General features: G+C 42.3%; 1 protein-coding gene and 1 long non-coding RNA gene across 5 annotated transcripts in view; one reads left to right on the top strand and one right to left on the bottom strand.

Moving 5' to 3' along the window:
• Positions 1-18,742, bottom strand: part of LOC308057580 — a 68,791-nt gene that overhangs the window by 11,099 nt on the left and 38,950 nt on the right. The window lies entirely within an intron of this gene.
• LOC308057584 (ankyrin repeat domain-containing protein 26-like) lies at positions 8,836-11,503 on the top strand. 4 transcript variants are annotated; one of them, XM_080411656.1, is made up of 4 exons: positions 8,836-9,279; positions 9,701-9,835; positions 10,904-11,042; positions 11,422-11,495. In XM_080411656.1, the coding sequence occupies exons 1-3, from the start codon at positions 9,127-9,129 to the stop codon at positions 11,036-11,038; spliced, it is 423 nt and encodes a 140-aa protein (XP_080267782.1). In that variant the 5' UTR covers positions 8,836-9,126; the 3' UTR covers positions 11,039-11,042; positions 11,422-11,495. The 4 variants fall into 4 exon arrangements, with proteins under 4 accessions (XP_080267782.1, XP_080267784.1, XP_080267783.1 ...); XM_080411658.1 differs by lacking the exon at positions 10,904-11,042 and having other exon boundaries at positions 11,434-11,503; XM_080411657.1 differs by lacking the exon at positions 10,904-11,042 and having other exon boundaries at positions 11,422-11,501.

Here is an 18,742-nt window from a genome sequence, read left to right as displayed (position 1 = left end):
GCCGGACACATTAGCCAGGGCTCGCCGCGCGAGGTCAGGGAACGCTGTCTGGTGCTCTGCACTACTCCTGCAATAAGCTCTGCACCACACCTCGAAAGACTGATTGATTAAACGTTTCTGCTTCACTTTAGCAATTAATCTCAGCAGCCTTTCACTTACCTGTATGCTTCAAAGCTAGAGAGATAATCCCTTCATTATCCCCTTGCTCTCCTTCGCAATTCGTAGTTTATTTCAAAATAACTGCAACATTGTACTGGCAGGCAGGAATGAAATCCTGGGTTCTTCTCCCAGGGAGCTGCACGTGTTCCTGGGAAAACACCCATCTCAGAGCCGGCAGAGAGTTTATCCCCGTGGCCTACCCACACAAATCACTTTTGCAAAGATCGACTATGGAGGAACCAGCTGTTTCAGTAAGAACAAGACTCTCAGGTTTTTCAAAGCAAGCCACAAAGATCCTGGCCCTAATTATTCGCTCACTCTGTTCCGTCACAAAGTATAAACCCTACGGCCCTAATCTCCACTGTCACTGCTCATCTGCCCCAGAGAAATTCTAGCCCTCTGAATTTTATCCTATAGATTCTGTATAGGCGTACAAATAAGGCACTGATTCACCAGTATTACTTCTGGTCACTGAATCCGTAATATGTAGGCAATGCTCAGTATACTAAGAAAATGTATACTAACCATAGTAAAAGTTTACCATGCTTTGATCTGATGAGACAACAAACTCCTTTTTCAACAAAATGGCTGTAATATGAAGATGGGTTTTTTTAATTTTATTTTTCTAGTGTGCACACTGGTGTGTGTTTCCCTATACAAACTTACAAATAACGGATAAATCACTCAAAGTTTTTTTTCTCTATCTTGTACAACTGATACCATGCACAACGGAATGAAGTTAGAATTCTTTAAAAAGTTGAAAAGTACAGTAAAAATATGAACTCTGAAAACATTTAACATTTTTTATGGTTTGAGTTGTCTCTGCAAGTTCATCATGTTGGAATATCTACTTTTATATCAGTGCTTTTGTTTCTCAAATCCTCCGTTAAATCCCAGATGTTCTTTGAAACAACAAGAAGAAAAGAGGCTCAGAGTAGAAGTGCTGTGTGAGAAAATGAGAGAAGACCTCCGAAGGAAAGAAGATCAATATTGTAAAGAGATGGAGGAGAAACAGAAACTTGAGTTACACTCTAGGAATTTAGAAATGGAGTTAAGAACACTGAGAAAGCTCTTGAAACAGGTATATTAAATAATGAATTAAACTCTTTGTCTTATTTTCTGCTTCTTTTCAATTGTATTCCAGTATGCCTAGAGAAGGAGGCGCTTTGTTCATGGAAGAGGCGTTGGATAACAATTGTCAGGTTTTGAGAACAGTAGGGTACAGTTGGTTCACAATTGGGCTGGTTTTTTTTTTTTTTTGCTTTTCAGTTTATTATTCCTTTTTTCCTTTTTCAAAATTGAGGTTTCATTTGTATTTCAGGCAAAGCCTTACTTTTTTTTGAATTACTACAAAACATCCTGTATTTCGCCTTCTTAAATTTTCATAAGAAAATTTAAATTTATTTATTTATAGGTGGATTATCATAACGGTGGGGAATCAAAAATGTTTTCAAGTATGCAAGGGAGAATGGGAAGATGTATTGCTAGCTCTGTTTTTTCTTCAGATGCAAGCAGTTTTATTGTATTACTGTAGGTTGAAGAGGAACGTGATGAAACACAGAGACAGCTCTCTCAGGAAAAGAGGGCCAGAGCCCTTCAAGAAGGAATTTTGAACAACCACCTTGGGAGACAAATGGAACTAGAAGAAGAGACAAGAAGATCTATAGGAAAAAAATCAGAGGTAAGCAGATTTTTTTTCTAATAAATTAAATTTCACCATGTTTGTTTTAAAGTCATAATAAATCTTACATAACTTTTTCTGTTTCTTGATGGTTTATTTACTGTTTACCAGTGTAACTTATCTGGGTAAATACCTTTCTTGTTTTCTCTTATGTCTAAAAGTTCTGGAAAGCAGCATCACTCCTGTATGTACCTGAATTACTTGTGCAAGTAGGAAACTAATAGAAGACACTGTTTACACCGTTTCTTAACCTATCTGTTATTTTCCATTTCATAGACATTTTGTCATCACTTTTTAGGCTTTCTAGCAGTGAAACACCTAGCTACCTATGGCAAGGTTGACCAGGAAGAAAGTTGTTTGACAGTGTTTGTGTTTCCATTGCTTTTTTTTTTTTTTTTTTAAATTAGTTATTCCCTTATTGAACTTACTTCAAGTATGCCTTTCTTTTCCACCTCCACATAACTAAAATTTTATGATCGAATATCAGCAATGAATTCAACTCTCTGTAAGAGTTAGAGTAACTGGAGGAGAAAAAGCAATCATAAGCACTGTATTAAAAAAGATCTTGGAAAGAATTTACTGAATTTCCTAAAGAATGTGCAGTGCCTGGAAGCCTTTTTGTTCTTGGCTGTGCTGCCCAATAAATGTAGGGTGAATGTGTTTTAAGTGGAAAAAAGTTATACATACAATAAAGAGGAAATATACAGGACTATTGCATTCCGGGGGTGATTGAGTTTTATAGCTAACTTCCAGTAACACAAAAGGATAAGTGTTCAGAAGACATTTGAGAAGGAAAATACCCTTTCTAGCCTTGTTTTTACCAGATCTGTAGCACACCTAATTCAACCTTAAAGGCAGTATTATAAAGGCATGCACATACAAGAAAGCGCTGTCATTTTAAAAGCTTTGGTTGCTGGTTTAAGGGGGGAAAAAAACGTAACTGTATATTTGGGATGTTCATTTAGGTTTTAAGGATATGTTGCACTTCCGTTGTGTACGTACATTGTACATGTGCATGGGTTCACAGAGTAGCTTATTGCCTGAAACTTCATCTTTGAAGTCATGCTTTAGTACTAGAAATGTTAAAATGCAGTTTATTGCTGCAGGTTTTTTGTAGATTCATTTCCCAATTGGCTCTTTATTCATGTTCCCTGTCCTTCAGGAATCCAGCACTGACAGAGAACAGGATCTGTTGTACAAGAATCAGTTACTGCAAGATGAGATTGCTATGCTAAGGCTAGAACTCACTCAAGTAAGACTTAGGCACCAGGAGGAAGAAGGAAAATATTTAAAGGAAAATGAGACCTTGAAAGAAAAAAATGAAGCTCTCAAAAAGGAACGTAAACTGAACAAGGAAGCATTAAGACAAATGTTTTTTCAGTTCAACACGGAGCTGGACTTACTAAAGACAGAATCTGCAGTGCTGACTTCCAAACTTGAGCAGACAAACAAAAGCAAAGACAGACTAGAGACAGAAATTGAATCATTTCGTTCCTCCCTGAATGCTGCAGTTCAAGAACTTGAACTTCATTTGTCATCAGAAAGCAATGCTGAACTGCGGCGAATGAAGAGACGGGACGCAGCTTGATGCAAGCAAATGTCAATTTATTGTACAGAAGCACGAGGTTTTATACACTTTCAGAAGCTGCGTGTTTTAAACTAATTGGTTCTTGAAGCTAAGCCTTGCATACTAGGCAGTCTCTGATTGGTGGTTAACTACCATCAATTAACAGCAAGGTGTTATCTTTCCTTGGCGCCATCCTTGGCGCCATCCGTCTCCCACCCCCCTGTGCTCTGCAAACATGCCTCATCATGTTAATTGTTGTCTAGACAAGCTCGAGCACATTCCCCTCAGCTAACTGATTGCCGCCCATGGTCCTAGTTCGCAGACTGCTCCTGCATCTCCCCCTTCCTGTTGCACAAAAAGAACCTTTGAAACCGAACGAGTAAAAACAAGGTACAAGTAATAGAACAAATAAAAAAGCAACTAAGACATATTATCAATGTCAAAATAACCCATTGTCTCTGTTCCGTGCAATTTTACAATTTCCCCTTTTTGTTTTTGAACAGCTAGTACCAGGTTTGCCATGTTCTGCAGGGCCCTTGCAAACATGACAGCAACCAAGGTAATAGCAAACAATACTGCCAATTGAGTGAATGGATGCCAAAAAGGCTGAAATTTTCTCAGATTTTGATAACATGTTGCTGCAATGGGGCGCCTAAAATCCACGCAGCACATACCATCCAAATCCTCACAGCCATGTCCTTGAACCAACAACAAAAAGCAGTGGCAATTTTGACTCACATTCTGAACTGCCTACCAAACAAGGTGATTTAACTCTTTAATGCTTTCCCTGCTGTTACTCCGGATAAGAGAAGAACCGCTGCAATACGTTCCCATCATAGCCTCCTACTACATTAGCATCTACAGAAAGACAATGATCGACATTCAAAGTGTAAACAATATCATCTTTTGGATTAACATTATACATAGGTGGAAGGGCACACCAAACAAGAACTGGTTCAGTCAAAAAGTTCGAAACATAGCATGCCTTCTCTGAACATACCTCTGGGGTCATTCCCTTCATTCCCTCTCTTTTTTATGCAAAGAGAAACACTTCCACCAAAACAGAGAAGCCCCTATTTACATCTCTGAGCCTGGACACAAACCCGCAGCTGTATGCTCCACCAGGCTCAGGGCAGGAATCATTCATGCAGTTACATAGCTATATATCTCTACAAGCATGCAGACACCTATTAAACACTAGATAACCATGTTTATCTTTCCTATTCTCCTTCACAATACCTAGCTGTTCTCTCATCTCTTGTTAGGTCAAATATTCTCCAGTTTCCTCTCCTATCTCTCTCTTCAGACATTCTCTATCCTCTTTTTTGCTTAATTGCGAGGAGGCAAAGGGGGTGTGTAGCTGGGTGACCATGACCTGATTTATGTTACAATCAACTAAACACTGAATACAGAAAAAAAAAGCATGGGAGACCTAAGGCAAACATCAATAAGGTGGTTAAAGGTAATTATAATAAATCCTGTAATACTTTTGAGTCATGGCCCAAAGTTTCCCAGCCGTGAGAAGAGACCAAAGGCATCCCGCCCCTGGCTCTGTTGCAGATCTTTGTTTTAAGGCTTTTGAGTTTTGTATACTTTTGTAAATTAATTCACAGTGGTCACTCAGATTCACGTAACACATCCTATCAAAGTCTTCACACTTGTGTCCCTGTGCTAATAATAAAAATCAATAGCACCTCGGTTCTGTAGCAACATATGATGGACAGGATCAACATCTGTTAATAAGCCAGAAAAAAAAGAACAGTATTTGTAGTATTACTTTGTTTAGCAAGCTAGCAGCCTAATTTACTAAGCAAGTTAAGAGCGTGTACTATTCTTACAGAAGAGATTAGAGAAGCAAAAATCTGTTATGCTGCATTCCAGAACTCGGCCTCAGAATTACAGTCTGCTGTGAGTTCCGCGTTACAATCATTTGACACATGTTGGGGTTGCGATTGTGAAAGTTGCCCATTTACAATTTTCATTGGCATTATCACAGCTAGTTGTTTTAAAAGCAACCCTTGAGCTTCCTGATGTTCGACTTGTTGCAAAATATTCTGAAGCCAAAAGTTAGTATTACAGTTAGTGACTCTCTAGGACCCCGCAACACTGTGGCAAGACTCCCGCATCCGGACTGCCTTAATAGCCGTCTCATTCATTTGCAAACAGTTGTCCCTGGGATGCCTTGCCTGAGTCACAGAATCGGCACAACTAATTGCTCCAGCCAACTGCTCATAGTTAACAGCAATTCCCCGATTAAGGTTTTCAATCAAGGCCACTACACATAGCTCACAAAAATCAAATAACCACATCATATACTGTATCAGTTAGTACCATACAAAGCAATAACTTCCAATCATGCAGTGTGAGTGTATAAGGTTCTGCCATCACTTCAAGAAGGAACATAGCAAATGTATTATGAATCCTCCCTTCCCGCACTGCTTTGCTTAACTCTTTAACAGCCTTGTATTGCACAGGCTGCCACTCTGCAGGTTGATTTGTCTGACAAAATACTAAACATGCCATAGCGACTCCCAAATCCCATCACTTAAGTGTTTCCCACTTGCATTCCTGCCACCAGTCCCTCAGACTCCCTTTCACCCTCCCCAAAAATACAATCAATGCATCAGGAGAGACAAGGGGGTGGGGGAAAGGTCTAGCTCCTTTTCCAGATCTATAGGACCTGGATCAAAAGGTTTATCAGTGTCAATGGAATCATTGTCCGAGTTGCCCTGTTCCCGTGCTTGGTCCTGTGTTGTAAGGGTCGCTGCAATCAGTGACAGAAGCTTTGGGGGCAGAGGAGGTGTGGACGGAATCGCCATCGCTGACTGTGTCTTGAGAAGAGTCGTGCTGTCGGTGGAATTTACAGCTTCCTCTGGTTTAGCACCGTTAGTAGAATTAGTCCACACTTGGCAAAGAGTAGTCAGAATTTGCCACCAAGATGCTAAATGCATTCCCGACACGGAGTTCCCCTCCGCGGCAGCATCATACAATTGGCTGCTGTATGTGCACACTTTCATTCTTTCAAAGTCTCTAAAGTTTCTTGGCTGCTCACCTGTCTCGATGAGTACAGGTGTTATCCTCGGGGTTTAGGTTGTCCGCCTGGTCCAGACAGCAAGACGATCGTTCAGCCAAGCCGTCTCCTCCGGAACGCAGCCCTCTTCCACGAGCTGTCTTTTTTCCGTCCGTATTCTTCCAAGGCTTCGGAACACCACCATAGGGGTCACCATTTGAGGAGACTGAGGCACGGACTCACGGATCTGACTAGAAGACCCTTCATGACTCCATATACGTCTCTTTCTGGGGACGAAGCCTGATTCCCCATTACGGATTTCCCACAGCTCACCTCTCAACTCCGGAGGGATTTCAGGCCGGCTCCTGCTTCCTTTCAGCAGATCAGTCAAAGTTCTGCGGGATTCGCTGCATGTCGCTCAGATAGGCGATTCGAGAGCCCTTCACGTCAGATCCTTAAACGCATCACGTCGGGGTCACCAATTTGCGGCGAATGAAGAGACGGGACGCAGCTTGATGCAAGCAAATGTCAATTTATTGTACAGAAGCACGAGGTTTTATAGACTTTCAGAAGCTGCGCGTTTTAAACAGATTGGTTCTTGAAGCTAAGCCTTGCATACTAGGCAATCCCCGATTGGTGGTTAACTACCATCAATTAACTGCAAGGTGTTACCTTTCCTTGGCGCCATCCTTGGCGCCATCCGTCTCCCACCCCCCTGTGCTCTGTAAACATGCCTCATCATGTTAATTGTTGTCTAGACAAGCTCGAGCTCATCCCCCTCAGCTAACTGATTGCCGCGCATGGTCCTAGTTTGCAGCCCGCTCCTGCACTGAACGAAGATTTCACAGAGAACGTGATGAATGCCTTTGCTTGCAAGTCGAGCTCCATCGTGACCTCTCTGACGTGCAAGAAACCAACAAGAGCTTGTCTCTGCAGCTGTGTAAAGCTAAAAGCAAAGCTAATAGGCTAGAAAATGAGCTTCACCAGTTGAAGCAAATGCTCAGAGAAAAAGCTTTGCTTTTAGAAATGGCAAAAAAGAATTAAGTCAAGGCCAGGGTCGGGCAAAGGAATGTGATCATGCTCGACAACTTGAGAAAGATCCAGTAAGCAAACTTGTAATAAAACAAGAGTCCTTGCAGGAGCGATTGGCCCAGCTCCAGGGTGAAAACCTTTTTACTCCATCAGCAATGGGAAGAGATGCAGAACAAGAGGATCATGAAAGAAAAAATGGTGGATTATGTGCAGCACTGTTTTAATGACATTTTCAGCAAACTTAGAGCTGATACAGAAAAGCAAGTTTATCTAATAGAAGAGCGAAACAAGGATTTAAATGCCAAGTGTACTGATTTAAGGGAACAAGTCTTTAAATATGAGACTGACGTAGTAGAAAGACAGGTAAAGTATATGCGTAGAAAGAACAATTTAAAGTTTGTCCATTCTTGAAATTAGTTTGTTCCTACAATATATCCGGTGTAAGTTATATGCATGGGACCAAAGAATACTGATTTGTTCTGGTTTGTTATGTTTCTCTCGGAATTGCGGAAAGTTTTGGCAACGGGGATATTAGTCCTCAGATCTAAGCAGAGAACAGAAAAAAGGTATCCAAGTCTAAGCTTTGATCAAGAAAGGTGATTCTTCTCTAGAACTTTTTTTCATCTATTTTCCTTAGTCCATGTTATGCCCTATAGAATAGTCTTAAGTATTTGATGGTTTTGATGTAAGTATTGCACTGATGACATGAATGAGAGTGGTATAAAAGGAGGAACCATCCAATACACGAGGGCTGAGAAATGAAGGTACAGAGAAGTGAAGTGGTTGGGGATAGATTTATATGAAGCTTCTATAGAGGGGAAAAAATAGGTTCTCTGTAAGCTGCTATCAAGATTGAAGAGTATTAGTAATGTCCAGCTGTTGATTTCTGTGTGTGTTTTGAGGGTTCTGAGGGGCCTGCCTGTTCCTCAAAGTTCATGTCAGACGGTGACCTTAAGCTTTCTCTTTTATGATGTGTAGCCACACTCCAGCAGTACTGTCAATCATTGTAAACTGTGACTTGCTTTGTATTCTTACTACCAAAATAATGGGTTCCTTTTGAAGATCATGTGAGAGAGTGTGTGTGTGTATATGTATATAGCTATACATATATATGAGCTGTGCAGATTTTTGTAAACCTAATCTATCAGTACTTCTAAAACGAGCTGAGTAAGAAGACTACAAGAGGATGTGATTCAGCATACCCTTAAAGTGTATCTCAAAGGAGCTTTCAGATATTTGTATTCATTTAATTGTATTTGTATAGTGAAGAAACAGAAGAAAGAACAATCTAACACAAAGTCCTGCCTTCAGTCACCAGAGTAATATTTGCAGTCAGACTGTGGCTCTTAGATCACAACAGATTTCTTTGGGTTTTGTTAGGAAAAAAATACCTGATGGCAGTGTGTTCCTGTGTATTGTTCAAGGAAGAACAATACTTGAGCCTTTTTTATGTGTTAGGAAACAGAAATCCTCATGAACAGCTGCTGATAGTCAAAGGTTCTCAGCTGAGAAAGATGACGAGAGGTCATCATCTGCGCAGATGCCTGCTGCTGGCAGGCAAAATTTCATACTTTTGGGTTCAATCTAGACAGGTCTAATTGTATAATAAAATAAGTTAAAGGCGTATTTCATGTTCTTAGAACTTTCTTCATGCTCATTTTACTGTTTCGTTAGGGCATGCTTGGACAACTGCAGCAGGAGCTTGCTGATGCACCTAAAAAGCAATCTATGCCAGAAGCTTCACTTGAAGTTACTACACGCTACCACAGTGACCTGGAGAGAGACAAGCTGCGCTTGCAAAAGGAGTTGGAAAGAAAGTTGAAAACTAAGGTACTTAATGTCTGTAACTATATGAATAAATCTGAGTGTAGCTGTTGAAAGTAGGAGCGAATGTTGTCCTTTTGCACCACCTTTTGCAGTGTTCTTACGAAAACTGAAGTATAGAGGGAACCAGAGGAGCTTTGCAGGAAAGCTGTAGGGTGATTTTGTGTGTGTGTGCATGTCATCTTATCCCCCAAAGTTGTAACCTCATCCTGTCGCTTCTAGAGTATTCCTTCTTCCCACCAGCTCCAGCTGCTGTTCTTGGTTATGGTTCCTAAGGTGTGTTTTACACTCCACATCAACCTTGGCCATAGGTCTTGGATGGGTGGAGGAGAGCTTAGGCCTGTTTCTGTGTAAGTTACTGCATTGTCCTGCGCTCTTGTCTTTTCCGGCCACCTTACTTTTTCTTCTGCCACTGTTGCTTTCACAGACGCAGAAGCAGAACATGCTGGCTCTGACATCCAAGGACTTGCACAGCACGTGGGAGGAGCACTTGAAGTCAAGATCCCACCTTGAAGAGCGCGTTGCTCAGCTGGACGAGGAGAAGGCTGAACTGTTGCAACAGGTGAGCCCAGAAAATTCTCCAGGCACCGGGCCAATACCCAGGAGAACCACATGCACCTTCTGGTCAGGTTCTTACATATCATTGCTTTCTGTTATCCTTGCCATTCAGGCTGCGAGTACCTTATCGTTTGGGGGTCACGGAGGAAGCAAATAAAAGCTAGATGGGTATCTTTGTGTAAGTTCTGGAGTGGCTCTGTTGGGAAGAGTTCCCAGTGTGGTTTGCTATCAGTTGAGCACATCGAGCAAGGCCACAGTTCCCAGTTCTTCCTTGGATTTTGTGTGGTCATCTTCTGACCCCTTGGTTTCTAGGCGGGTTTATGTTTCCAGTGCGTGTATGGAGGAGCTGCTGTATGTTTTCAGCGTAGCGGGAGCTTAAAAGCCTTGCAGAAAAACATACTGAAGGAATGCTGGGTAAATGAACGAGTGCTTGGGAAACAAGCAGCGCCTGCCAGTTGCCAAGGGGCGGCCTTCCCCTTTTCTCCTTTTCTGTAGAGGGAAAATGGAAGAACAAAGTCAAAACAGCTGCCAGCTCTCCTCTGGTGTGGCTGAGAAAACACCAAGAGGAGGAAAACCAGCATGTGGCTAAGTAAATGCCCACACAGAAGAGGTGGAGGTAATGGCCGAGGGGAATAAAATGTTGAAGAACTCCAAAAGATCAGGTTCCTCCACAAGCCCCTGCCTGCTGGTTGGTGGAAGATCCCATGAAAGCTTTGGATGGATCGATGTTCTCCCATGAAGTGCATACCTACGTAATCCCTACTATGAGCAGAGGCACTGCCAAAAGTGTTCTCCAGCATCTTTTCCACCTGTTATGTCTAGAAGAGGATGGCCTTTGCTTCAGGCGAGGGCATCTGTTTCTGTAGTTACATATTGGTCTGTTTGCTGTGAAACCTGAAGGGATGGATGGAATAGCCTCGGGAATTCCGTCCCATGGCATTCTGTGGAACGTGGCTAACAGATAGAGATGTCCAGCAGCTTCTCTGTGGAGAGCGCTAGATGCACAGACTGTACGTAGGTATTTTTCCTGTGCTCTGTGTGCGTGATACATCTTTCTTTTCTCTTTTGAAAGTGCGAGAGTGAAAGAAAGGAAGTGAAGAAGCTGGTAGAGTTGAAACGCCCAGTTGAACTACGTCTGGCCCAAGAAATGAAAAGAAACCTCGATCTGCAGAAAGACTGTAAGAGGTACGGCTTTTTAGCGTGGTGAAGAGGTATCCCTGCGTAGGAGTCATGTTTTATTAAACTTTAGTGTAAAAATAGGTGTACCTAACTGTGAGCAGATGCCAGCCTCGTGTTAGTTCTTGCAAGGTACTTCTGTACACCAGCCCCTGGTTTTCAATAGCTGCCAAAACAACTGCAGCTGCAGGTTGCCCTGCAGTTCTCCTGGGAAAAAGGGAGTCTTTCATTCCTCTTTTCAGGTGAAATCTGGACTCTCCAAGTGTATGTGGCACAGGAATACTGTTTTTTCCTGGTAATTCCTGGTGTGTCAAGTACATTAAAGATAAAGCAAGCTGTGTCTGTGCTGTTTACATGAGAGTATGTGAAAAAGTCCAGTTTTGTTCCTTTTTGCTTCATTGTTTTCATGACTAGTTTGCTGTGCAGGTTGAAGAGGCTGCTGAGCAGAGCTACGAAGGAACTAAGGGTGTATGAGGCGAGAGGGGGACTGTCCCAGCTGAATTTGCAGGGAGAAGTGAAGAAAATGGTCAATGAAATTGGCAGATTAAGAACAAAGGTGAGCTTTATTTTGTTTGGGTTATTGTGGTGGTTTTTCTTTTGTAACCTTTGTTCTTTCTTTATACTTCTTTTCATGTTGTTGATTTTGACTACTTTTTTCTTGGCTGTATTTCTGAAATTATTTGGCTGGTTTTTGATGTTCCTTCTATGGTCACAGTAGTAGGCGACTGTAATACTGATGTAGCTCTTAGGGGTAAAGATGGAAGTGTTACGTACACAGCAGTATCTGCGAGGGCGCATCAGGGGTAGGCTGTCCTGCAGAGGAAGGGCAAAGCAAGAGCCACAGCAAGGCTGGCAGGGTCTGTGACCACACAGGCCAGGGATCAGCCCCACAGGCCCTCACCAAGAAGAGCAGAAGAGTTCTGGGGACAGTTCTGGGGACAGTAAGCAGAGTCCTCCAAGAGTGCAGATCACCAGGCCAGTCCATAGGGATGGGCAGGTCTGCAGTCCTACTGGGACGTCACGTCCATGGGTGAGGGCCAGGGCTGAGAGCAGTGAAGGCCCAGCACAGGCCTGGCTGCAGCTTGAGGCCGTGGCAGCATCGTCGGGCTCCGACGGATGCATTCCCTCTCGGAAGAGAGGGGAGTAACGCCACCATCACTTGGAACAACTCTGTGCAGTTGGCCTTGCCCAAGGTCACCCCCTGAAGCCTGTCTCAGGCATGAGTTGAGCAGGAGGCAGGTGGGGGTTTGCTTTTCGGAATGGTGTCTTTGCTTCCCAGGGCACGATGCAGTGTGAGGTGATGCGGAAAAAACCCTGTAACTTGTTGCTTACTAGTAGCTGACTCGGTCCGTCTTTCCCTTGTCATGGAGACCCACAAATGCTTTTGAGGTTGCTCTGGCTGTTCGGTAGCATGTAACCTGTTAGCTGCTTCTCCGCTCATTACTGAGATAGCTGTGTTTCAAAGTTATGCTCCTTTTTAGAAGATATTATTGTAGAACGAGTCAACTGCCTTGACAGTGGCTCACTTGTAGTTCACAGGTTAGCAGCATATTTGTGTTCCTGTTGGAAGAGTTATTTTGAATGACAGGGAATGGAATGACGTTTGGGCAATTTTAAATAAGTGTAAAGTTTCTACGTATTTTAGAGACTTTCAAGTGTTGACTCTGGTGGTTTCCCCCTCTTTTTTAAAAATAAAAGATGATGGGATATCATGTTTTATGGTTAATAGGTATAGACGATGGATGTTTCTGGAGGGGGAAAGAAGGGGATAGAAGCTGTAGTTGACCATTGGGACCTATGGGAAGTCTGATATTTCCTGGAAATCTTTTGAAAACAAACTGTAGCTTTGACCTAAAGAGACTGTCTTCTGCCACCACTGCTGTAAAAGCGGTGTTCTGAACTACTACTTCCAGATCTATTAACGTAATGGAAGGAAAGGGTATCCGTTTCTTGTCTTGTCAGTTCTGTGACGAAGCTTTGACCGTGTGACAGCATGTGACAGTTCCTCTGAAGCATGATACATGGTCTATTCCGCACGTCACTATAACTCGAAAGTTATAAAGTAGGTATGTTTATTGCGCGCAGATGCACGGGGGATCGCTCCTCCACAAGCGTGCATACCCGAAGTGACGAACCATCCCACATTTATACAATGAAACAAATGAATATTCAATTAACGCCTATACATATTTGTTACCTAAACCCCGCTTCATATGTTAATTAGCTTATCAGTCCGTTTCCTGGAATGTGGTGGTCTTGCAGGTTTGTAGGTGATTCATGTTCTTGTGACCATCCAATCTTCTCCAGCAAGGAGACTTAGCACTCCCTCCTTCTAGATAGCATTTGAATGTCTCTCATCTTTTCTCGTTCTCTTTTAAATAGCCCCTTTGTTAGAGGAAGAAGGGCAGGCGTCTCCCCGTCTCCCCTTTGTTAGAGGAAGAAGGGCAGGCGTCTCCTCAAAAACTGTAGTTGTCTCCTCAGAGCTGTGTGCCTATGTGACCAGACACCGCACCCATGACTAGTCACCATACCCACATTCCTTGAGCAGACATATACAATCACAGTCGATGTCCATTGTCCCCATTTCACACTATTTCTCCATATCAATCCCCCCTTTTCTATCAAACTAAGTAAATTCTTTTACTTAAGCAGTCTTCCCGAATGATATAAAGCATCATACATAAGTGTTACCCTTTTAAACATTCTCCAAACCCACAAATATAACATAATGGTTAGTATTAAGGAAATTCCTAAACTGATCAATAAGATCACAAAAGTACCATAGTGTTAAGAATTCCTGTTGCAGAAGGTGACCAGCCAAAGAGAGTATCCCACCAATTATGGTTTCCATCCTGTTCTACCTTTTTTAAAACTTTCTTGATCCCCTCTACATCATCATGGATCATAAGAAGAGTTTCATGTCCCTTTTCTTTGGTTTCTTCCAGTATACGTTGTAAATCTGCATGTTTTAATAGTTCTTTTATACTGCTTATATTTAGTCCTATGGGGGTAGGAATTATCATCTGTGATAGGGTAAAGTTAGATGTAAAATTACAGATACAGTAATTTGAATATTGTGCAGTCTCCTTTACCTCCCCATCTACAGTTATTGTGTTACACTTAGTTCTCAAACACGCACATCCCTTCCCTGCATATATAATTACTGTTTTCAAGTTTGCATTTGGTTGGGCCTCGAAATGACATATTTTCTGATCTGTATCTAAACAAGTATCCTGAGCCATTATAGTATTGCTTTCACAGAGGAAGGCCTGCTGCTCTCGCATAATACAAGATTCTAAATCTACTGTTTGCCACTTGTCGCCTGTCTTTCTGGCCCATGTTCTATGTTCAAAAGGATATTTTCCTAGGCATATTATAAAGATGGGCTCGGTTAAGGTAAAATTGTGCCAGCATTCCCGTGAATTAAAGCACATGGCTGTATTTAGAAGGGTAAATTCCTTATCTACCTTTCTGACATTAATCAGGGTGTCTCCTGAAATCTTGGTGTTATCTTTTTCATTATATGTTTGACACCCTACTTTTATCCTATCTCCTAATTTTCCCCATAATCGGTCGACTTTGTGTACATCCTCCCGATCCCATTGATTCTTTTGGTACACCTCATTTTCAGAAAAAAAAACCACCATAGCTAGTTTCGCCTTTGAGTCCACCTTTCCCATTATTCCAGTGTGTTTTTTCTGGGCATGATTCCAAGGCCAGTTATCAGGCTCTTGGTTGTAGGCAAGAGAGAGGGTACAAAAAAACACAAATGGTTTAAACCCACTATTGATCATTTTAAGAATCTAAACGTTCCTCATATATACATATAAAATCTGTTTTGATCAAAAATATCTTTGTTTGAGTTGGGGCTTACTGATAACAAGTTGGACAAGACTGGCCACTGGCTCAGTCCCAGACTCTTTTGTTCTATATTGTTTGTTGTGGTGCCCTTCCCATATGGTGGATCCACAACCGCTCAGGTTCACTTACTTGCCACCCATATTGTTCCCATTTGTCCGAGTAAATTTGAGTTTCAGTTCTTTTTTTATCTGGGGTTACTTTCCACGAAGTTGCAGGGGCTTTCTTGATCCGGGTATGGTGAATCCAAGAATTCTGTCCCTCAACCTTGATTGCAGTGTAGGTGGTGAGTAGGACTTGAAAAGGTCCGGTCCACTGTGGTTCCAGGGTTTTATCTGTAAAACACTTAACGTATACATAGTCCCCTGGTCGTATATCGTGAACAGGTCCATCCAGACCCCTACTGCGTGTTCCCATCACATGCTTGCATTATTCTGGACACAAAATGTGGTCCTCTATCCGAGGACATTACCGCTGGGACTCCAAACCTAGGTATTATCTCTTGGAGTAGTATTTTGGTCACTTCCCGGGCTTTAGCAGTTCTGCACGGGAAGGCTTCTGGCCAACCTGAAAAGGTATCTGTTAGTACCAATAAATATCGATACCCCCCTTTTCAAGGAAGTTCCGAGAAATTGGATCTGCCAATGTTGCCCTGGAACATTTCCTCTACTAATGTTCCCTAGTTTTATTTTATTTGCTTTATTGGGATTATTGGATAAACACATTTCACATTGCTGAGTCACCTGTTTTATTACAGTATACAAGTTTTGCCCTATCAATTTCTGATTTAGACTTTTATATAAAGCATCAGCTCCCCAATGTGTCTTATTAATAATAGGGCTGTGGTCCATATTAAATTGGATGGTACCGCTATACGACCATCCCTCAAATAAGTCCACTTACTTAATTTTATTTTATCATTCATATCCTGAATTACCTTTAAGTTTTCTTTAGAATAGTTTGGCTCTTGATCTGTACTTACAGTTTAGATTTTATTGTCTGGTATTAAAGGATAATTCCTCCTTTCCTACCTCCTCTGTTACTCGTCTGGCCTCATGGTCGGCCAGGCGGTTTCCAATTTCCAAATCAGTGCCTCAGAGTGGGCCATTCCGCACATCAAGGTCTGGCATGGCATATGTTCCCACTGCTCAGTGCCTACTGGGTTGCAGCCAACAGCGGAGCTCAAGATTCTTCTTGGTGGCAAACACAGAGGCCAACCCAGTCTTGCCCTTGACTATGGTAGGAGGCACCTGACCAACCTTATTCCTTGTACTTCGTTGTCAATGCAGTTTCATCTGCACATCCCATAACAAGTCACTGTCATGGCAAAACACACAGATTTACATTAGTAGAACTACTACAGAGTGTATTTTATTTCAGTTTTTCTGCCAATATCCCCACAGCCTTGCTGACCAAGGGATATTGTTTTTATCTGAACTGGGCAAGCCTCCCCCTTATCATTTTTACTGTAACAGGTAAAACATTTTTCACCTTTTATTTTCGGATACACCTGGTTAAAAAAGTATTTTACTTCAGGGAGGTCCTCTTTTCCTCTTTTCTGTTGAATTAAAGATAAGCTTAATGTTTCAATTACTTGATCATTTTTAACTTTTAGTTTCATTTCTCCTTCTTTAAACGTCTAGATGTTCTAATAAATCTCTTCCCAACAAAGATTTCGGTGAATTTGGCATTCTTATTTGTTTTCTTAGTTTGTACTTTAAAGGTTTCAGGATGTTTTCCTGGTGGCCAGCAGCTCCCACAACTGTAACAATTTTTTTTTAATTATTATTATTATTTTTTTACTGAAGTTTAACAAATAAGTTGGTTTTGTATTCACTAAAATTCCACCTCATACCCATTCCCTGCCCTAGAGGGGCCGTTACCGGTCCTGTTGTGCTGCAAATGCTGCAGCAATCGGGGTGACATTGTCAGGTCCTTCTGCTCAATCGTCAGCAACAGCAACCCCCTCCTCCCCACCAGCAGAAGGGTTCGGGGCAGGAGATGCTCTTCCTGCTCTGCAGGTTACACAAGCCTGTCTCTGCAGCAGCACTTCTGTTTTAACTCTTTCTTACCCTGAATGCACATCTGCTACTTGTTGCTTTAAGTCTGTGTTATTACATATCAGCCTTCGCAGGCAAACAGCAAACACCCTGCCATGCATCCAGCGTGACTCAGCCGCACCTTCGAGGGGATACGGGGGTTTGTACAAACTCACCCCAATACTTTAACACTTTCACAAGGTCTTTGATTCTACACACACACACACACCTGCCTCAGGTTTTACATACATCAGTACAAATTTTTATCTTACAACGTGTTTCATTCTGGTTGCTCCACAGAAGGAACCGCAACCTGAGCTTTTAAACACAAAAATTTCAACACGAACATCTTTCTAGTTTAGGTCTCAGTTGTTGGGGTTTTTTTTTCTATCCTTTTCTAGAGCCATAATCAAAGATCAGGTGATGTTAATCCCGCACTCTTTCTAGTGCTAGTACCATAGGATCCCGAGGGGGTACTAATCCACAGTCCTTTTGCCACTCAGGTTTGTCCTGGAGGACGAAGAACATGTCTGCATACGATACTTCGTCCCATTTTCCCTCTCTCCTCAGAAACAACATTAATTGCAGGAGAGTGTTATAATCTAATGTTCCTCCCTCCTGAGGCCATTTCGCATCACTCCAATTTATACAAAGGCCACTACTGATTACAATGTTTAATCAATTTCCTTCTATTTTCGGTACCACCATGTCCTACGATATCACTCCAATGTTTTAATATACAACCCAAGGGTGATTTTTCACAGGGCTTACTCCTTCCATTTCCCATTTTACAATTTTAATTACTTTGTTTTTCTCCGGCTGCCTTAGCCACCCAAGGTCGGAAACACGGATAGAGCTCCTTACTCGTATTGCACTCAAACGCGTGTCTCAAGCACTCTTGTACTCACACTCAGTCAAAATAATTAAGCTATACACGGAAAATCAAAATGCGCATCTCAATCACACCATTCACACTCTCCGGGCAGCCCGCAGTCACACAAGCAGTATGTTATACGGTACCGTGCACTTATGTACAACTTTTAGGAACACTGACAGTTCACAAAGTATGCATTTCAATGAACAATTGCCAAAAAACAAACAACAAACAAAAACCCACATTTTTCCTGGTCTTAAGCAGAGTGTTAAGTTTTCCGCTATTTGCCACGAATTACCAGAATATTATTATTTTTCAACATACATTTCATAACTCCAAGTTTTGAACATGTAACAAGACAACACATAGAACAAACAAGACACAGAGCGCTATTTCAGTTGTTACATTCTAGGAATTCCCCAATTCTTAAGACAACCTAATGGAAGTTTTTAGCTTCCCCCTTTTTTTTTTTTTTTTTTTTTTTTTTTTTCCTATGCAAAAGTTTCCCTTTTACTTTTGCTAAGAGGTCCCTCTTGTTCCTGTGAGATTCCGCCTTATTCCGTCCCGCCCCCCGCTTTCTGTCACGAGGCCTCCGGGCTTTAAAGGAATGGCAGTAACCTCGTGTTTGCTCGATCTGCCCTCAAGATCGCTAGCGGCCACCCCTTGGTCAGCAAACCCCCTCCCAAGGTACCTTTCCTCCTGGGGACTACGCTGCGCGCCGGACGTCTCCGTGCGTCTCACCAGCCGCCCCGTTACAAAACATACCGTTTTATCCGCGGATCCAGGGGTTTCTCTTCTGCTCCCGGGTGAACAGCTGAGAAGAGGAGGCTCCTCCGAGGAAATCTCCCAGGGCGCGCCTAGGAGTGTCCGCTCCGCAGCTGGTCCCTCAGCCGAGCAGAAATCCTCCTGCCTGGCTCGCCAAAACTGACGTGCGGAATTAGACTCTATAACTCGAAAGTTATAA

This window comes from Falco punctatus (assembly GCF_963210335.1).
Source record: "Falco punctatus genome assembly, contig: scaffold_52, whole genome shotgun sequence".
Classification (NCBI taxonomy): Eukaryota; Metazoa; Chordata; class Aves; order Falconiformes; family Falconidae; genus Falco; species Falco punctatus.
This window is presented reverse-complemented; position numbering and strand designations above follow the sequence as displayed.

What these genes read in the sequence shown, in the direction of transcription:
- LOC308057584 (XM_080411656.1), top strand. Translation starts at nt 9,127, where the DNA reads ATGCTTGGACAACTGCAGCAGGAGCTTGCTGATGCACCTAAAAAGCAA. An exon ending in AAAGAAAGTTGAAAACTAAG is followed by an intron (nt 9,280 to 9,700) that starts GTACTTAATGTC and finishes TTGCTTTCACAG; the next exon opens with ACGCAGAAGCAGAACATGCT. An exon ending in AGGCTGAACTGTTGCAACAG is followed by an intron (nt 9,836 to 10,903) that starts GTGAGCCCAGAA and finishes CTCTTTTGAAAG; the next exon opens with TGCGAGAGTGAAAGAAAGGA.